Here is a 20,089-nt window from a genome sequence, read left to right on the forward strand (position 1 = left end):
TCGAGATCGCAATCGAGGACAATTGCAAGGTGATGTTGATCGCCCTCCATCCTCGGCTGGCAATTCTTCGCATGGAATGGATACTCAGGGACCTTTCTCGGTGGAGATGGGACATTGCGTCGGTCTGGAAGTTTCGATGCAATCTGTTTCTGACAGGAATCAAGGGATCGACATGGAGGAGTATCGGTGTTTTCGGCACCGCCACGGCCCTCTTCGGCCCTCTTAGTGTTTTTTAGCTTTGTTGTCTCATTTTTGGTTTCTTCTGCCTAGTTCATTCAGTAAGAATAGAAGCTTCTTTTTTTAGTTGTGAGTTATGCGAGAGTTGCAGCACTTATGTCGAGTGAAACGAGAAATGTTCAGATCTATACTTGTACACCCGTTCGGAATAGATTCAAGTTGACACCAACTGGTTGATTGCTAATAGTACTACTGTATAAGAGTACTGGAAATATGTCATCGACCCTGGTTACTAATATGATCTACTCATTACTAGTACTCGACTGTATCTGCAGCAGACTCTGTTGATTCTGCATATTATACAACCCTGGAGACAACCAAGTCCGGCAGAAGCGCCATGTACATAAAAGTATCCAAATAGATTTAAACGACAACCTTGGGACTTTCTGCAGTGCTGGTGGATGTGCCATAGAAGTTCGTCCGTGGAATCCAAGCCTGACACTAAATCGCGCCGTTTCTGATAGCTTCAGAGTATCTCCACTACTAGTATGTTAGTAGTTTTCCCACCGGGTATCCCGGCATTTACTCTTAATCAATTCGCAATTGAAAATGGTCCAAGGCTTAGCGTAGGTTTAGCGTAAATTATACAGAGTGTATGTACAAATAATCCTGAAAGTAAAAAGCTACCTAGGTGTTTGATAGGTATCGACGATGCCATGGATATCAAAATGGCTAATACTCAACCATCAATGGCAAATCCCGAGAACTCCTCCCAGCCCAAATCTTAAAAGTACCCTCCGTCGGTAGGACCCAATTCTGTGCTCGAACACTCCAATAACTAAGATCCTTTCTGGATAATGTCATATTGACCGTCTTCGACTCACCGGCTTCCAATGAGATCTTGTCGAAGTTACGGAGAACGCGAACGGGGAAGTCGATCTCTTCTTGTTTCAAGGACATCCCGCGGTGTTCGACAACTCTTTCTGGGAAGGAGACGTAAAGCTGGATAACTTCTTTACCTGCTCGGGGACCGGTGTTGGTGATCTTCACCGATACTTCGAGCATGGCTTCCCATAAAGATGGGTTTCCGCCCGGTCCACCCCCGGCTTCGGACGGCTTTTGTTTCTTGTCGTATCCTTCGGGGTAGGGGTATTTTCCTTTCTCGGTGCCGTCGGTGGTCAAGAGATAAGGGTAGATATACTTGGACAAAGGCTTGAAATCCTTCGGCATCAAGCAATCTTCGGGTATATCATGTCTGTCATCATATGTGGGTGGTTCAATATCGCTCTTTTGGCTAGGGTGCGGGAGTCGAGACTTTTCTTGCAGGGGATGAATGTTGAGATCAGAAAGGTCAAAGGTAGTGTACGAGAGACCAAAACCGAACTCGTATCGGGGTGTGATATTATGCCGATCAAAGTGTCTATAGTCTATATATAGACCTTCGTCGAGATTGGCTTGGGGGACTGCATCGTCGGTCTCGTATAGCACCTGCGCACTGGGACCGTAATCCTCGAGAGATCGGCCGATGGTGTAGGGCAAGCGTCCACTAGCATCAACGTCACCGAAGAGCACATCAATCAAGGCGTTCCCGCTTTCTTGGCCAGGAAGGTTTGCATACAACACGGCGTGAACACCTGGTAGGTCGATCCAGGGGTCAAGCACGACGGGCCCGACGGAATGCACCACAACGACCGTTCGGCCTCGGCCATCTCCGCATTGTCGAGCAACACCCTCTACCAGGTTTGTGCCATTGCGCTGTAAGAACAGATCATTGCGATCGCCATTTATGCCGTCGCTGTGAATGAAACCTTCACCGCCATCTGAGTTTGCGAAAACAAGACACAGGTCTTGCTCCACTAGATCTTCATATGCAATATCGTTGGTCAGATAACTACGAACGTCAACTGTCTCATTTGACCATGCGGACTCAAGGGCTTCCCAGGGGCTGACTAGGTACGGGAATTCTACCGTACCACTGCCCCAGCCTGATGCTAGAGTACCTTGATTGCAGCCACGATCGGCACAGAAATTGGGACCTTTTCCAGGACCTGCGTCCTCGCCATAGACACCGACCCGATATTTCCCTTTCAGTCGGGAAGCACTTCGCGAGAGAGGAAGCGTATTGTTGACGTTTTTCAAAAGGACTGTGCCTTCGGCGGCGACTTGACGGGCGATTGTAGAATGTAATTTGGATCCTGGAGACACCTGGGCATTCACGAACTTATTCACTTCTTCTTGGGAATCATCATCGGGGCTTCCTGGATGTAACTTGCCCATTTTCTCGTTCGTCCAAGAGGAGAAATTAGGGCCGCGCTCTTCCCAGGTGTCCTGTCGGAAGTGGAACCAAGCTGCGACAATACGCGTCACCATATCATTCAAGCGCTCCATTGGGACGGAGGTGTTCAGAGCTGCAGCTGTCAACTGTGGTCCCCAAAGCGCCTCGCCATCAGCCCACTTAAGACCATCACCTGGCATACTCATGTCGAGGCCACTCAAAGCACTTTGAACGCCGGATCGTTGTGCCAGCCAGTCCGACTGAACAAATCCCTGAAAGCCGAGTTCATCCTTGAGGATTCCATTGATCAGTTTGCTATTCTCACAGGAATAGCTATTGTTGACCATTTGATAGGCGCACATGACACTTGCAACGTCTGCGCGAACACTTTCGGCGAATGGCCAAACGAAAACCTCATGAAGAGCACGATCGCCAATGTTAGATGATATTGCGTATTCATTGTCCCATTCGTTTGGTTGGCGGAAATGCTCCTGCTCATTCAACACGAAGTGCTTCGCCGTCGCCATGACACCAATCCGTTGAATCCCTTGGATAGTCTCTGCTGCCGCGACGGCCTGCAATACAGGATCTGACCCGAATGATTCCCAGTTTCGACCACCAGCTGGCATCAGTCCCATGGCACCCATTGATGGTCCGAGAATAACGTTCACTCCTTTCGCACGAGCTTCTCGGCCTAGAGAAGTTCCACGAGCTCTCATGAGATCACGATTCCAGGTTGCGCCTGTTGTTATTCCAGCAGGGAAAGCAGTAATGTTGTCTGCGAATCTGAGACCAAGCGGTCCATCTTGTAGGCATAAAGACGGGAAGCCAACAGAGTCGACACCCTCTGTGATTAGGTATTAGCAATTTGAGCAATGGGAGGAATAAAATGGAGTCGTAGTCTAGCCCTGTCGGATAAGCTCCCGGGGGAGATCGCCAGATAGACGTCGGCTTGGAAGTCAACATACCGGTATTTCCTACACAGAGACCCATCTGCCACCCGGTCCCCGTTGTAATGCCGACCTTCTCAACAAGATTCATTTGGTCAACCATATCGTGAGCTTTCCTATAGCTTTCGCTCCAGGATGAACTAGTACCGCCCAGAGGAGCAGGATACCATGAAACAGGACGCTAGAGAAATCAGCCATACTCATCATAAACCTCAATGTGTGGAAACTCACATATTCTTGCCCTGCACCTTTATCACCACGAATCCAAGCAAGGCCCTTCAAAGCAAAGAATATAAGAAAGATAGCAGCCCCAAAGAAGAAACCAATATGCCACCAGGTCCTTTTCCCGAAGATAGCATTCTTCAATCGTAGTAATCTAGACTCATCCCGGATCTCGCGCGGTTTAACAGGAACCCCGTACTCGTCTTCATCATCACTAAGAATGAAGTCTGTATTCGCATCTTCGATATCCGTCCTGAATGAGTCCGCCAATACATTCTTCCGCTCCGTCTCGAGGAAGTTCTCAATGCGCTTGCCAACATCTCGTTGTTCCTTCGGTACAGCGACCTCATCCGTGCCCCGATCCCCGAGCTCACCTCCTTCTGGAAGGAGACTGGACGAGCTAGCAGAGGGTGTTTCAATTACTACCCTACGCTTCGAGCGTGCACTAGATGGTCCGCGCCTTGTATCTTCCTTCAGTGGTAGAAGTTTAACGTCCGCTTCGTTCTCGGTGAATTCGTCGCTACTGGATAACAAGTCAACATCATCTGCTTTTCCCCGAGAGGCAAATCTATCAGAGGATAGCTGGTTCTCGGCTTCCCTCGTATGCGTATGTTCGTCGACCGGAATTTCGTTATCGAGTGATTCGTAGTCTCCGCGGCGCGCGCCGCCGGATTTGGTACGAGAGGATCGAGCCATCGCTGATTAGGTCTGGATCTGGATCCGGCGGACATTTATTGTCGGGTATTATCGTACATCCTGCGTATTATCTGCTCGAGGACTGAATTGCAGACAATTGGGATTGGTAGTGGAGGATGTTAAATGGGAGATTCTTTTGATGGCGGTTGACGGGGGAAGGAGGTCAGGTGACTGGAAGTATACAACGTTGCATTAGTTTGTACACGCTTCTGCTCTACTTTCGAATGCATCGAATAGTCTTGTATCCCACAAAATCGAAATAAAAATAAAGCTTCTCCAATGGCAGATATTTAATGTGCTGTACAACTTATGTCTAATCAAACAATGAATGACATGACATCCTCTCATCCAGAATGACCAGGGAACTTTGGAACGTGAAGGTGCTCGACGATGATCCTCTTTTCGACGACGGATATACTAGTAAATACTGTTCCTGATAATGACTCGCCGTTATTGCATGGTTTCATGGCTCCGCGCTGAGGGCAGTGGCCGGAGGACTATTTCTTGAAGCAACGCATTGTAATGACTAGGTATTTAATACACTACACTCTACGGCATATATACTGGGATAATATACTGGGAATAATGAAAACATCCAAAAAATCAAACTTTTGTTCATGGTCGACATCATAAGTTCTAACAGATGCATCATATCTAATAATCAAAAATCAAGCCCAAAACGCCGTCTATCAATCCCAAAGGCAAGGTATGCAAGGAAATACAACATCGGATATCCATTACGCATCATTCCTTAATATGTTCAAGCCTCGTCATCGGTGTCGGCGGGCTTGGGGGTACCCTTAGGCGAGTTAAGCTAGTAAAAAGTTAGCAGTGTTCAAAGGGTCTTTATAGAAACTGCACCAGGCAGGATGAGGCGAGACACATACCCATTCGATGTGACGGAGACGACGGCGAGTCTCGCGCTCCTTCATTTGAGCACGGGTCATCTTCTTCTTCTTCTTAGCGCGGAACTTGAGTTCTCCGTTATCTTCAGCACCGGAGTTCACAGCCGAAGGGGCAGCGCTGGTATTGGCGGATGCGGCGGATGAGGCGACGGCAGGAGTGCCAGGGGCAGAAGGGGAGTTGGTAGCGCTATCCTCAAAACGGTCCAAACTGATAGCGGTGTTGGTACGGCTGACGACACGACCATCAGCGATGTGAAGTTGTTCAGGGCAAAGAGCACCGACGAATTCCTCGTTGTGAGAAATCATCACGACACCACCCTTGAAATCACGGATAGCAACTGCAAGACCACCCAGGGAATCACGGTCCAAGAAGTTAGTAGGCTCGTCAAGGACCAGCAAGTGGGGGTTATTCCACATAGCACCGGCCAGGACAACCTTGACCTTCTGACCACCAGACAGACCGGAGATCTCGTTGTGGTTGGCGATCTCGGGGTCAAGGCCGACGTCCTCGAAGTGCTTGGAGATGGTCTTGGGGTCGAGAATACGGTATCCCAGACCCTCGCGGGAAGCCTCGTGATCGTCGAACTCCTGGACCATCTTGTTGAAGCCCCGAGCAATCAGGGTCTCGCGGGAGATCATGGTGTTGAACTTGGGGAGGAGTCCAACCCACTTGACCTCGTACTGGAAGGTCTTCTTGTACTTCTGACGACCGATCAGAGTCTCGATACGGCGAGGTCCACGGCCATCACCCAGATCAATGGGAGTCTCCAATTGCTTCTTGTCTTCCTCAGTCAAGATGCGAGTCTGCTTCATAAACACCTCGCGATCATCACCGTTGGCGTAACGCCACATAATGTATTGGCTAGGAGTCTTCTCAAGATGCATCTCAACGTGCTCCAGAGCGTGCTGCTTGATATAGCCAATACGCAGGTTGGGGTGCTTTTCGACCTTACCACCCTGAGGAATGGTTTCGCCAGTCAACATCTTAATGAAGGTGGACTTTCCGGCACCGTTACCACCGATGATGGCGACACGGGACGAAAGAGTCAGAGATAGAGAGGCACCCTGAAGGGATGGCTTGGAAGCTCCAGGGTAGGTGTAGGAGCAGTCGGTCATACGGAGAATGGCGCGGGTGTTGGACTTGATACCGGACAGGATACCAGGAGGAGGGAACTTGAACTGCACAGTGGAGGCAGACAGGGTGTAATAGCTCTTACCCTCAGGATTGACCTTGACAAAGTCGGCAAGGTTACCGGGGTAGTTGACCAGCTTCTTTTGCTCGTAGTGGTAGATGTCGGTGCAGACCTCGTCAAGGAAGCCAGAGTCGTGAGACACGATCAAGCTAGTGATGTCGGTGTGCTTCTTGAGGTACTCCTGCAGCCACTTGACGTTCGCAACATCCAGATGGTTAGTAGGTTCGTCAAGAAGCAGAACATCGGCCTTCAGAAGCATGGCACGAGCCAGAGCGAGCTTCATCTTCCAACCACCAGACAGGGAGCCGACAGGCTGGGACTGGCGACCCTCAGGGCCATCGGTGAAACCAAACTCGAGAAGAACACTGCTGATGTGCTCCTTGCCCTCGCCAGCAACGGCGGGGTCCTTGGAAACATACTCCAAGATACTGAGATCAGCATCCTCGCCCTGGTTGTGCTCGACGAAGCAAGTGCGGACCTCGTCAGGGGGAGGGAAACCCTCAAGCTTGTCATTGGCGATACTGCGCATCAAAGTAGACTTTCCAGCACCGTTGCGACCGCAAAGACCGTAGCGGTGGCCCTTGACAAGACGCAGGTTGGTGTGAGAAAGCAGGAGCATACCACCGTATGCGAGGGAGAAGTTTGCGTTGACAATGACAACCTCGTTGGGATCGGCCTGGACAGGCTTACCGAACTTGCGCTCATCTTCCGCGGTGAAGTGCTCTTTGGCGGCGGTAGTAATAGCTTCAATGCTCTCCTCGGAAAGCAGACCACGGAGGTATGGGCCAATGTTGGAGGGGATACGATCGAGCATGCGAGCATTGACAGACTCCCGAACCATGCTGGCGATGTAAGACTTAGTAAGGTCGTGGAACTTGACGTCGCCGAAACCGACCAGACCACCCTGCTCTTGGATCTTGGGGTTCAAGAAAGCGAGGACTTCCTCGGGGGTAGTCTTGGTGACAGAGCCAGAAGCGACATCCTTATCGGTCATAGCCTTCTCCATGACATCCAGAGCACGAGTGGCGAGCTCACGAACCTCGGGCAGAGAAGCGCGGTCCTTAACAGCCTTCACACCAGGCTGAAGCTTGGGCAAGAAAGTACGAGCTTCAGCGGGATCGTGAACCAGCTTGGTCAAATTCTCGACGACGACAACGGTCTGGCGGAGAGTTTCTTGTGGGGTAGTAGGGTCATTGAGGGATCGCTCGAGCAGGGGAGTGAGAAGGGCGAGCACAGGAGAAGTAACAATAGCGACGAAAGTGGTTTGCGACAGAGCATGGATGGCCTTTTGGAGGGTCTGGGGGGAAGGCTGCTCCATGGTCTTCACGAGGAGGGGAATGCGTGGGAGGACATCATCGTTGGAGAGCAGGCTCGTGAGGGCATTCATGGTTTTGGTGGATTGCTTGGCTACCTCGTTCTTGAGGTCGTGCATGCCATTCTCAACAATAGGGATCAACTCCTTGAGAGTCTTACCCATTGCCTCACGCTGAATATCCTTCTCACGTTCCTCCTCCAGGGAACCAGTACCCATCTGGGCACCGACAGCCAGTTTTTCCAACAGAGCATAACCTCCCACGAAACCCTGCCATTTTCCACTACCCTTGCTCAGATAGTTCTCCAAGGCGGGGACCAGAGCGTTGACCTTAGCCTCGGGGGAGAGGCAGGCGAACAGAGCGTCCACGGCGTATTGGGCAGCGTCGCGAACGACTGCACCCTTGTCGGCCAGCGAATCCAGAACAACACTCAGAATACCTTCGTCCTTGAGGAGAAAAACGGCCTCACTGAGAGGGAATTCACGGGGGAAGCGCTCAAAAAGGGCGCCGATGATCAACATGGCACTCTCGCGCTTAGCGCCGTTCTTCTTATCGGTGGCGGCCTTACGGGCTTCAGCCAGGACATTGTAGTTGAGTAGACCAGCAGTGCCGACACTCTGAATAAGAAGGTTGGTTACAGCATATGCGCCATCAAGGGACTGCTGGGAGGTCTCGGCGTTGAAGATTGTGTTTAGGAGAGAAGAAATCTCTTCGTTGGTGGGGGGCACCCCGGAGGGGGATTTGGCGACGACGGTCGGCATAACGGGCGTCTCAGAGGGTGAGACGGTGTGTGGCATGATCTCCTGAAATCGCGACTCGAATAGCTCGAGGATTTCGCGTGGATACCAAGGAGTATAGAAGAGAAAGCGCGGAGAATAAAAAAAGAAAGCGGCGATATGGATGGCGGGGCGGGGCAAACCGGGGCCCAAGGGGGAGCGAGAAAAAAAAAATATAAGCAAAAAGGAATCGGCGAATCGAGGAGGAAACGACGTAATATTCCTCAAAGAGAACTTTGAATATAAAACAGATCAACAACACAAGACACCAACCGACCGAAAGGTCTAAACTGTACAAAGAGGGGAGAGTTGAAGAAGAAAGGAAGAGAAATTGAGTGGTCTTTGGCTTTTGGTCTTTTGGTCTTTGCTTACCAAAATGGATTTTTTTTTGTTTGGGTGAGTTGGTTGACCAATCACAGTAGAGGAGATTGCACGAGGGCGCTAGCCTGATCGGGCTTATCAGTAGATTAGTCATACACTGTGCCTTGTGGCTGGTGAGGGAGTGGCTGTGGCTGGGTGGCTGAGAGCAGTACATGACGTATACATCCGCGTACATAGTAGACTCATTCAACAGTGAGTATACTAGCTGTAGTAGTACTGCAATGCGATTATTGCAGTACTCCTACAGCTAGTAATCACAACTTTCGACTTAGTCTCTCTTTTAAAACTGATAATCGGGTTCATTCTAACAGTCTCCGTGAGCAAGCTCATTCTAGAACATATACGAGGACTATATATCTTGCGATCTATTATATAAACTATAAAATACCGCGGTGTTTATAGATATACATTAACGCAAAGGCTTGTATCAACGTATACTACTTTGTAACAAGTTGCTACAGGGGTATCTACTAGCTACACACCAGAGTAGGGTGTACTCGGTTAGTCATCCATGTACATGTGAATAACCCGAACTGTTCGGGTGGTACTTACTACCGAACAAAAGTACAGCCCTAGAAGCTCCTACTGTAATAAGTATGGTCTACAGTAGTGAACTAACTTAGTTAAAGTAGCTTAATCTATTCCGAACTCATCCCACTCAGGCCACTTTCCCATCCATCCGAGTATCGCTGCTTACCGGCCCGAGGTTCCTACCTATGTCTATATCCTTGGATATCAGGATGCATACCTATATCAGTATCTTAATGAACGGGATATTAATGATAAGAGTATTGGGATTAGTAGCTATTAAATTATATATTTCTACTATTATACTGATAAACATATTACTCTACTCTACTCTACTCTACTAACTAATTGTATGTGTGATTCCGCATGCAGCCGCCCGGGCCTCGGTTGAAATGAACCCCGCGGCCAACCGTCCTGCACGAAAGGTCGATCACGTTGGACTCTTCCAATATTGCCCTGCTTCATTCTTCATTCTCATCTTTTCTTCCTCACCTTTTCATATTCTCACTTCCTCCCTTTTCTCTCTCAATTCATATCCTCACCTCTTCACCTCATCTTCATCCCCAGATCCCCCGCAATTGAACTCGCCCCACACTTCTACCCCAGACCCTCATCCCCCAACACTCAACAATGGCTCTGACCTTCAGAACCACCCGCCATGCCTCCCGTCTGATTCAGGTAAATTCCTATGTTCTACTCAGCTAGCCAACTAGCCAACTAGCCATAACAATTAATTGAACCAAGCTAACTAAGATAGACCTCTCGCCCCCTCATCTCGGCCCGCACATATGCGACCGCCGAGCCTGATCTCAAGACCACCCTGAAGGAGGTCATTCCCGCTAAGCGAGACCTCCTCCAACAAGTCAAGGCTCAAAGTGACGAAACCATCGGTGAAGTCAAAGTCGGCAATGTTATCGGCGGCATGCGCGGCCTCAAGGCCATGCTCTGGGAAGGATCCGTTCTCGACGCCGACGAGGGAATTCGTTTCCACGGCAAAACAATCAAAGATTGTCAGAAAGAATTACCCAAGGGTACATCTGGAACTGAAATGCTTCCAGAAGCTATGTTCTGGCTCCTCTTAACCGGTCAAGTCCCATCCACCGCGCAAGTCCGCGCCTTCAGTCGGGAATTGGCCGAGAAATCCGAATTACCCACCCATATCCTGGATTTAATCAAATCCTTCCCTAAAAACATGCATCCAATGACCCAACTTTCTGTTGCTGTCGCTGCATTGAACACTGAGTCTAAATTCGCTCAGGCTTATGAGAAAGGTCTTAATAAGGCTGAGTACTGGGAACCTACCTTTGACGACTGTATTTCGCTTCTAGCCAAGATTCCCCGCGTTGCAGCTCTTGTTTTCCGCCCCAATGAAATTGATCTCGTTGGTACGCAGAAGCTTGACGTTGCTCAGGATTGGTCTTACAATTTCGCCGAGTTGCTCGGTAAGGGAGGCGAGAAGAATCAGGATTTCCACGATTTGCTTCGTCTTTACCTTGCTCTGCACGGTGATCACGAAGGTGGTAATGTCTCTGCTCACGCAACTCACCTCGTGGGTAGTGCTCTCAGCGATCCATTCCTCAGTTACTCTGCCGGTCTTCTCGGTCTAGCCGGTCCCCTGCACGGTCTCGCCGCACAGGAAGTTCTCCGCTGGATCCTGGCTATGAAGGATCACATCGGTACCAAGTTCACCGAGGAAGATGTCCGCAATTACCTGTGGGATACTCTGAAATCAGGTCGTGTCGTACCAGGATACGGTCACGGTGTTCTCCGTAAACCCGATCCCCGTTTCGAGGCTCTAATGGACTTTGCCGCTACCCGTCCCGATGTCCTCGCCAACCCCGTTTTCCAACTCGTCAAGAAGAACTCTGAAATCGCCCCTGGTGTTCTGACCGAGCACGGAAAGGTAAGCTTTGCCCTTTCCCTTGTCCTGAATTAACCCTTTCCATTAATTCTGTCAATATTAACGAATGTATCAGACTAAAAACCCCCATCCCAACGTCGACGCCGTCTCCGGCGTTCTCTTCCATCACTACGGATTCCAGAAACCACTGTATTACACCGTGGCTTTCGGCGTTAGTCGTACTCTTGGACCCCTGGTTCAATTAATCTGGGATCGTGCTTTGGGTATGCCCATTGAACGTCCTAAGAGCATTAACCTACTCGGTCTCCTGAAGAAATAAGCCATTTCTTGATATGATGGACTCGTCTTTCCTGGTTGGAGAGAGTGAGTGATGAAAATGATGCTAGCGATTTATTTGAGTCCGTTCTGCTTTTGTTTAGATTGCTTGTCTGTATTGAGATTCGATTGATGTTATAGAAATATGTTATCTTCATTGTCTTGAGTATCTGGTAGGCTTGTAGATTTGTAGAGTATTTTGATTTTGTGGTATAATGACAAGTAGTGGTGAATCAGTGCTACCCAAGCAACGCAAATTAGCTCCATACAGTAAATATTCAAACTATCAGCATAGCCTGATGATGTCCAGTATGATATTCTATTATATGGACTCCCTAGTAATGCATAACTAATCCACTAAACGAATCTTACCGGGTATTGATAAATCCCCCAAGAACAGCACCGCAAAACGAAAAAAAAAATCTCACTCATTCTCATGGACATCAATAACAGTTTTCTTGAACTTCCTAGCCGGAACCTTGCGGTTGAACAGGATATCAATCTCACGGTAAGACCGATGCTTAAGCTCAGGCAGACCGAAGTAAGCCAGAACCCAGCAAACCAATGCAGTACCCGCCCAAATATACCCACACTTACCCGCCAGGTTCCAGCCAGTGGTGTTGAGCATCTGGGAAGAGAGGTAAATCATTGGGATTTCCGCGATGTAGTACGCAGCACGACCGACACCGGTACTGAGCGCGCGCAGACGGACGGATGACGTTTCTGCGATAATGGTGTAGGAGATGGGTCCAAGGGTTAAGGCGTAACCGAAGGAAATTAGAATCCCCAGGGAGGCTTGGGCGTAGTTTGTTGAGTTGTTTTGGGCGATTGAGGCGCAAATTCCGAGAATTACTAGAAGGACGATGTTTGCTGCTGTGCCCCAGAGGTACAAAGTTCGACGGCCGAACCATGCGGTTACGAACCAGGAGCAGATGTTTGCGAAGAATTGGAGGCATGCGTTGACGAGGTTGAGTTGAAAGGCTCGGTCTGGGGACATTCCAGCTTCTGTTGAGAGTTAGCTTTGCACTTCATCTTGTAGACTGAGTTGAACTGCAGGCTGTACTTACGTTCGAAGAAGTAGGTTGCTTGGTTGGCAATCAGGTTACCGGCAAAATTCTGAGAAGCGTAGATCAAGCAAGTGATGATTGTTCGACGTAGATCTGTTCCCTTAAAAAGATCTAGAAGGGAGGGAGCACCGCCCATATTTGCTTCGATTTCAACGGTACGTTCAATCATGGCTAGGGATCGCTGGGCGTCGGCTGGATCTTTTGTTCCAAGACTCTTAATCGATTTGAGAGCCTCTTCTTTCCGTCCGCGACGAATGAGCCACCATGGCGATTCGGGGGCGAAGAAGACGAGGAGCATCAGAGGGGTCTATACAGTCAGCCAAGGCACAAAAGTAGCGCATGGGTATAGTTTGAGCAAACTTACAGGGAAGATCCATTGCAGAGCCAGCGGGATACGCCAGGACCATTCATCACCGCGTTTGTTCAAAGCGTATGTAGCACCAGCGACGATAATCGAACCGATAGACCAACTCATCTGCAGAGTAGCAGTACAAGCACCACGTAGAGAGATGGGGACAATCTCCGAGGCATACGCGGGAGAATTGGCAATGAAGAAACCCCATGGTACACCTTCAAGCGCTTGACCAACTGTCAACAAAGTGAGGGAATTGGCCTATACTCGATTAGTTGATAAGCTTTTTAAGGCTGAAGGGGGAACGGGCGACTCACAAAGAAGGAGACGAAAATGGTGGCGTTCATTAAAACCAAAGCGAGAATAGTGGTCCATCGATAACCCAGTCTATTTGTAACGGGACCAGCTGCGAAGACACCGACGAACGCACCGCATTGACCGGCTTGGAAAAGAGCACTTTGCCAGCGAGTGGGAATGACCCAACCATCGGAATGATAAACCCCGTATTTTTCACGAAAAGCGGGGAGAGCGACGAAGTTGCCATTCAAGAACATGTCGAAGGATTCCATGACCTATCCAATCACAGGTATATCAGCATCGTATTACATAGTAAATAGTAAAATCAGATCCGATCAGCTGAGATGCAGATCGCATGGGGCGAGAAAAACGATACTCTGCGGGGAAACGAAACTCACAATGGTAAAGCACATCATGAAAGCCCAAAAACAAGCCCAAGGATGTTTCTTGGCAGCTTCCCAACTACCCATTTGATGTTCGAGGTTTTCACCTTCGAACGCATCATTCATCAGTTCTGGATTGGCGAGGACTTCATCTTGATGGATCTCGACTTTTTCGACCTTGGCGTGATCTTGATCATTTGAGTGATCAGAATGATCCTTATCATGATGATGACTACTTTCTTTCTCAGACATGGTGAATATTCCCTACAGCATAGGGGGAAGTGTGGTTGAAAAGTGAAGAGTGAAAGGAAGAAGAAGAAGAGAAGAAGAAAAGAAGAAGAGAAGAGTGGGGGAAAAGGGGAAGTCTTAAAAAGGTCAGTAGGCACTTCCTCCACTTCACTCCTACATCCAACATACAACATTGAACAATTAATACATTGATCTTTCGGGCTTTCTATCGGGCTTTTCCCGAGTCAACATTTCAATTAGCCGAAAAACTAAGCTCGTCTAAGCTAACATCCGAGAGTGTTCTAAGTCTCACCAAGTCTCAGCAATGCAGCATCACTTTGGTTGGTGGAATTCAAGCGGGGGGGGGGCTTGTCGCCATCCCAGAAAGACGCCATGACCAAAAAAAGCTAAGCCATAAGCCATTACCGGCGGGCCAAGATTCAATACTGAACATTCAAGTGTGGAAGTAACATAGTGTGAGCAGTGGAAGAGTCTAGTTGGACATCATGTACATTACAGACATGAGAAGATCCCATTCCCCAATATCAAGCTGAACTGCTGAACAGATCTGGAATCAAGAATACCCCGTGGAAACCTGGAGAATCTGGAGAACCGACCCCAGACCCCGGACTTCCAATCTCAGAAGATCCTAGGATGACCCGCTAAAAGTAGTCTAACGCAAAAGACTGTTCAGTGGAGACTTCCATTCCACTTCTCACTAGAGACTCGCGGAGGAGAATCACACTGGATACTACAGTGAACTCGGTGGCAATGGCAATCCGGCCATTCTTTTTTTGCCTTGGGTTTGAATACCAATCAAATGAACTCTGAATTCATTCGGTCTGACCCTGGTCTCATCCGGGTCTTCGCCAGGATGTCTCGACTCGTCTGACTGCGCGACTCCACTCTTCCCCGGCCAATCTAACGAAATGCGGTTTAGAGGAAGATGACCGTGCAACCCGCATGTGATGGGCCAAACTTTCATTATGTTTCATTTACGAACAAGAAATGAGATCTCATTTCGAGTGTCGTGCACGGTTGTTCAAGAATCCTTCTAGGATTCAAGTAATCGGATCATTCGTTGCCTGAGTTGGAACGAAGACGTTGGTTTCATCAGGTGAAATCCGGGCTGAACTCGGAATGACTTGGTTTCTCCAGATCATATTGGTTAGCGCGCGGTTGCCATCGATCTCGGGTATTTTTGTCCAACCGTTTTATGTTTTTCCATTTCAATCCGATGCTACTGTCGCTCACAACCTGGCCAGAACGGACCTTTCGTTGCAACCTTCTCCATGAAGACTTTGTTCCTCGTACAGATACGCCACTGATCCTATCTTTTCTCATATCCCGAAGAGACTATTTCTATAACCTATTGATACACAGCTACTGCAGATGAATAACGATCTCAGATGATCAAGCTTGCGCCACACATCTTGATCTGCCATCTTTCACGCTTCCCTCCACATAAAATGGCCGGTGGCGTCGCCACAAATTCGGTGGAAATCAAAGCGCAACTAATCATGCAGCCGCACTCGCCAGGCTTGGTAGGAGTAAAGTAGAAATGCACCAACCCGATTGGTCTGTATATCTAGAATTTACACTGTTTACAGGAGCAACCAAGCATGTCACGAGGAACTATCCGCATTTACTATAGTTTGAAGGCAGAAAGATGTAGCATCAGTTCAAGCTGGATTTCCCACTAAAAAAAACTCATACTTGAGATCCTATCCATCACTATAGGGTATCATGACTAGAGGTATGCTAGCACTACCCTTGAACGTTGTTCATCTACTTTACGTTGATCATCGCTTGTCACAAATGCACCCAAACTGAAGAAATACTTAAGACATGCTTGTATCATCCAGCAAAACTAACTGTAGCTTATTCTAAGATCTACTAGTATAATCCACAAACAATCACAACCTCGCCTGTCCACTACAAATCTTCTCCCACTCATCCTTCCCAAAAACAGAATAATCCTTCTCCCCAGGTGCAATCCACAAAATCTGATCATCCGCACCATCAACTACCTTGGTCCCTCTCAAACTAGGATCGACACCCTCATCACGAAGCGGAACCTTATTCTGCTTATGATTATGGATATGCGTCGAGTTTTCGACAATCCGCAGGAATATCGGCACTGCGTATCGAGGTAACTTGGAATATGCGAATTTCGCAAGAGCAGCATAATCAAAGGTTTGCCTTGCTTCAGGTTTGATTTGGAGTGCGGCACATCCGGCTCGACCTTCGTGATTTGGAAGTTTGACACCGTATACATTTGCCTCTGCGACACCGGGGAATTGACCAATTACCTCGGAGACTTCGGCGGTAGCCCTATGGAAAAGATCTCATTAGATTCATGATCAAGGGTAGCGGTGATATTTCACGCGGGCTGAAAGACTTACACATTCTCACTCTTCCATCGGAAGGTATCTCCAAGACGATCAAGGAAGTACCATCGACCATCACTCTGTCGACGAAGAGCATCACCAGATCGATAATAAAGATCACCTTTCTTAAAAAGATCACGTAAGAATTTTTTCTCCGTCGCATCCTCATTCCGCCAATATCCCTGAAACGCCTGCTTCTCAGGAATATTCACCACGATCTCTCCACCATCTTCATAAGATGCACGAACAGCAAATCCAGTCTTCGGATCTCGAAGGACATCGCCAGTTTCGGGGTCAATAGCCACAGGGACAAAAACATTATGTAAAAGACCACGCATCAAAAGTCCATGATGGCCAACACTCCCCGCTGTAAATGGACCACGGTTATAATTAAATAACCCGAAAATACCCTCAGTACTATTAAAAAATTCACCAACCTCCGCAACACCAAATCGTTCACGGAATGCTTCCCATACATCTGGTCGAAGTCCATTTCCATACATACATCGGACTTTATGAACTTTATCTTGAGGGGATGGAGGTGCAGCGAGGAGATATCGAGCAGTTTCACCGACATATACGAAAACAGTGGACTCGGAATCTCGAACATCTTTCCAGAAATTCCGAACACTGAATTTCGGTCCTAGGGCGATACTCACGCCTCCGACTAAACAACTTATCAAGCTGATAGCGGCGGTGCCATGATAAAGAGGCATACAACTATACCAGCGATCACCGCGGGGTCCCTCTGTATCGCCCATTGAACCACGACGAATGTATAGAGTTGTGTATAGACGGGACATGGTGAAGGCACAACCCTTAGGCATACCGGTTGTTCCGGAAGTATAAAGGAGAATGGCCGGGAACTGACCGTCGATTTTCATGGCAAGGTCCTTTGGTGGGAGGCTCGTCGGGTATCCGCGAATCTGCACTTTCAAGGATTCATCCAATGTCTCCAGATCCATTCCCAGATCACTCGTAAGGATATTTGAAACCTCATCAATACGTGCTCGACATGTCTGGTCTTCATCGACGAGAGTTAATTTCGCTCCACTGATTTTCAAACAATGGATCAATGCGTCGCCGGATAAATTGTAGTTTATAGCTGCGGGTGCACAACCTATACTCCACAAACCAATCCAAGCAATGATGAACTCGGAACGATTCTGAAGGTAAAATCCGACTAAATCACCCTTTTTAACACCGCGTGACAGGAAGAAATGCGCATATTGGCAGGCTTGTTGGAGTACGTCTTTGTAAGTGTATGATCGGTCTCGGGTCCAGAGACATGTCATATTAGGATATTGCTTTGCGGTTTCGACAAAGACAAACCATGGATTTCCCTTCTCTTGACTGACTATTCACTGTTAGATGGATGAATTTATATTATTATTCAGTGAGATAGACTTACCAGCGCGCGCATACTCGCGTTCGCCCTTTCGCAGGGTCAAGACTGCTGAAACATCCTTTTTGATGTGGAATTTTGCATCGAGATATGCTGCAACTGTAGTCCCTCCTATAACTGCCGCGGCGACGGTCCCTATATTCAACATCGGGTTAATTGTGTTTGTTTTTTAAGTGTTATTCCCCTGATGGTTCCTTACCCAGATCCATGATGAGTTGGAGAAATGCTATCCCTAGCGTGCGTCGGTTTCGGTGTAGATCGTCGGTTAGGTCTCACAGGAAGAAAAGAAACAAAGAAATGGTAAAGATTTGCCCCAATAACAAGCTACCTCTATCACGGAGTGAAGAAGAAAAAGCGAAATTGAATGAAGATGGAACATTCGAAGTAAAGAGGAGAAGGTATAAACCGAATACCATCGATCCTCGGCACAAATGGACGCCTCCGCACGGACGAGCTGGTTGCATCAACGAATCCCCTGGCGTATTTCCGTATTGATCAGTCCTTAATTCTCCACTGACAGTTCCACTAAAGGTTCCCATTCAGCGAAGAATGCGGGGAATACGATAAATAGTGATGGGGTCGCTGCACAGTTTGTGCTCATTTTATTACGGACTAACCTCGGCTTCATCTTCGACTCCGCATGGATCCGCTCTGCACTGCATAACTCGCTCACAACCTTTATGAGATTTGTTGAGATTCCCCACAGTGGATGCTATCCCACTGTACGGAGTACTTACAATGTACACAGGGTATTTTAGTGGATATCTCTGAGTTGTCTGCTCGGTTTCAAGCTTGAATGTACCCCGCCCAGATTCAAGTCATTTCCCTCGGTCTCGGTCTTCTTCCAAGTCCATGCTGAATCACGGCTGGCTCCGTTGCTAATTCCTGCCAGGACATTCGCTACGTATGTGCCGATTGTGGGCAGGAATTTCCAGCAGTGGAATGAACCGCCTGCGGCTAGATACAGGTTTGATAAATGGGGATGAGGGTGTTGCGTTATAAGGGGGTGTTGATCTGGTGTGATTGCATCCCAACAGAGTCGATAATGGTCGACTGGGCGGTCTTTTGATAGAATTTGGGGAAGTCGAGCTTTGATAGAATTGATTGACTCGTTTTGTAACGTTTTCGGGACGATTGATTGGTTATTCGTGGGGATGGAAATTGTATACCCGGTGGATGTCTGAATGGTATTTTGAAAGGAGGTCGAACTGGTAAATTTGAGTACTCCAGATGAGGTGGGTGGAATGACTTCTCCTGTTTGAAGTTAGCAATAATAATTCAATATGTCTTGCATCAAGCTACTGCGTGTAAATCGTGGAATCCCACCTTGTCCTCCGTAGACGTAGACCGGTAACTGGTTAAATCGAATCCTTTCCTCCTCAGAAAGCTGTAAATGTGCAACACAGACACCTGCTGCAGTCATTTGAGTCTCGACTCGATCTTGAACAGGAATATCAAGAACATCCTCGGTCGGTGCGATCAAGGAACTCGTCCAAGCCCCAGTACAAAGCACCACCTTCGTCGCAATGATAATGTCACCAGATTTAGTCTGGACGCCCTTGACTTTGGACTCTCCTAAGACAAGTTGCTCTGCCTCACCAATGACATATCGAACTCCCATCCTTTGAATTTCCCTCGCCATCACTTCCAATGCGCGACCGGCATCTGCCCATCCAGCTAGCGGGTTGAAATAGAACGAGCCGAATGGACTCAAATCTGCATCTTCAAGTAGACCATCCCAGTTTCTGCGGATATCATCTTCCTTGAACTCTTGCATGGGATCAAGGTTGAATGTCTGGAAGTTTTGTCGAATTCGTTCTCCAAGATCACTGCCCAATTCATCGCACATGATCCACCCTGTCTGGTGGTAAACCTCTTCATCCTTGAAGAGAGGGTTATTTTGCCATGCTTGGATAGCTTCAAGTCCGAGTTCCATATATAGTGGATTTGAATAGTCTGCTCTAATGATCTTATTGATGTCTGTAGATGCGGCATGCTCTGATGGCGGGCTTGCGCGATCTAGGACGATGATTGTTGATGGGTCGGTATTACGCTGGGCTAGATGGTAGGCTGTACTAAGACCGAAAATTCCTGCTCCGACGATGAGAGTTTCTGCGTTCATTTTGGAGAGATGGTGGTGGTAGAATATTTGATGCAGTTTGTTGGAGATGGCTGAGAATTCCCCGCTCAAAAATGGTGTAATGCTGGTCGAGTCAAGTTTTATGCAGATCTGATGCAACCCACGACTGTACTTGGTACATAAGGATCTCTGTTATATCCTGGTAGCACTCAGCATTGCCTCTGATTTTGGCAAAGAACTTGCTGTTTGGTATGGTGAACTCGTTATGACAAAAAAAAATTCTATATATCGACGT

The 20,089-nt window shown here is 48.2% G+C and overlaps 6 protein-coding genes across 6 annotated transcripts; 1 reads left to right on the top strand and 5 right to left on the bottom strand.

Moving 5' to 3' along the window:
• Positions 1 to 909: 909 nt before the first annotated feature.
• Positions 910 to 4,320, bottom strand: N7469_000371 (beta-glucosidase; the record flags this gene model as incomplete). The annotated part of the gene is made up of 3 exons (XM_056639291.1): positions 910 to 3,299; positions 3,421 to 3,583; positions 3,634 to 4,320. The coding sequence occupies 3 exons, from the start codon at positions 4,318 to 4,320 to the stop codon at positions 910 to 912; spliced, it is 3,240 nt and encodes a 1,079-aa protein (XP_056505048.1).
• A 760-nt stretch (positions 4,321 to 5,080) lies between these two features.
• Positions 5,081 to 8,528, bottom strand: N7469_000372 (putative mRNA-nucleus export ATPase (Elf1); the record flags this gene model as incomplete). Its single annotated transcript, XM_056639292.1, has 2 exons — positions 5,081 to 5,134; positions 5,208 to 8,528. 2 exons carry the CDS (start codon positions 8,526 to 8,528, stop codon positions 5,081 to 5,083), a joined length of 3,375 nt encoding a protein of 1,124 aa, XP_056505049.1.
• A 1,518-nt stretch (positions 8,529 to 10,046) lies between these two features.
• Positions 10,047 to 11,596, top strand: mcsA (putative citrate synthase Cit1; the record flags this gene model as incomplete). Its single annotated transcript, XM_056639293.1, has 3 exons — positions 10,047 to 10,094; positions 10,174 to 11,319; positions 11,393 to 11,596. The coding sequence occupies 3 exons, from the start codon at positions 10,047 to 10,049 to the stop codon at positions 11,594 to 11,596; spliced, it is 1,398 nt and encodes a 465-aa protein (XP_056505050.1).
• Positions 11,597 to 12,016: 420 nt separating this feature from the next.
• Positions 12,017 to 13,943, bottom strand: N7469_000374 (putative MFS maltose transporter; the record flags this gene model as incomplete). The annotated part of the gene is made up of 5 exons (XM_056639294.1): positions 12,017 to 12,597; positions 12,660 to 12,966; positions 13,024 to 13,272; positions 13,329 to 13,583; positions 13,707 to 13,943. 5 exons carry the CDS (start codon positions 13,941 to 13,943, stop codon positions 12,017 to 12,019), a joined length of 1,629 nt encoding a protein of 542 aa, XP_056505051.1.
• Positions 13,944 to 15,835: 1,892 nt separating this feature from the next.
• On the bottom strand, positions 15,836 to 17,923 carry N7469_000375 (putative very-long-chain acyl-CoA synthetase family protein (CefD1); the record flags this gene model as incomplete). Its single annotated transcript, XM_056639295.1, has 4 exons — positions 15,836 to 16,253; positions 16,325 to 17,666; positions 17,721 to 17,849; positions 17,914 to 17,923. The coding sequence occupies 4 exons, from the start codon at positions 17,921 to 17,923 to the stop codon at positions 15,836 to 15,838; spliced, it is 1,899 nt and encodes a 632-aa protein (XP_056505052.1).
• A 545-nt stretch (positions 17,924 to 18,468) lies between these two features.
• Positions 18,469 to 19,836, bottom strand: N7469_000376 (NAD(P)/FAD-dependent oxidoreductase; the record flags this gene model as incomplete). The annotated part of the gene is made up of 2 exons (XM_056639296.1): positions 18,469 to 18,968; positions 19,041 to 19,836. The coding sequence occupies 2 exons, from the start codon at positions 19,834 to 19,836 to the stop codon at positions 18,469 to 18,471; spliced, it is 1,296 nt and encodes a 431-aa protein (XP_056505053.1).
• Between the last annotated feature and the right edge of the window lie 253 nt (positions 19,837 to 20,089).

The sequence above is a fragment of the Penicillium citrinum genome (assembly GCF_028827155.1).
Source record: "Penicillium citrinum strain IBT 23319 chromosome Unknown utg000001l:1.0-4955037.0:1.0-4956770.0, whole genome shotgun sequence".
Taxonomy (NCBI): Eukaryota; Fungi; Ascomycota; class Eurotiomycetes; order Eurotiales; family Aspergillaceae; genus Penicillium; species Penicillium citrinum.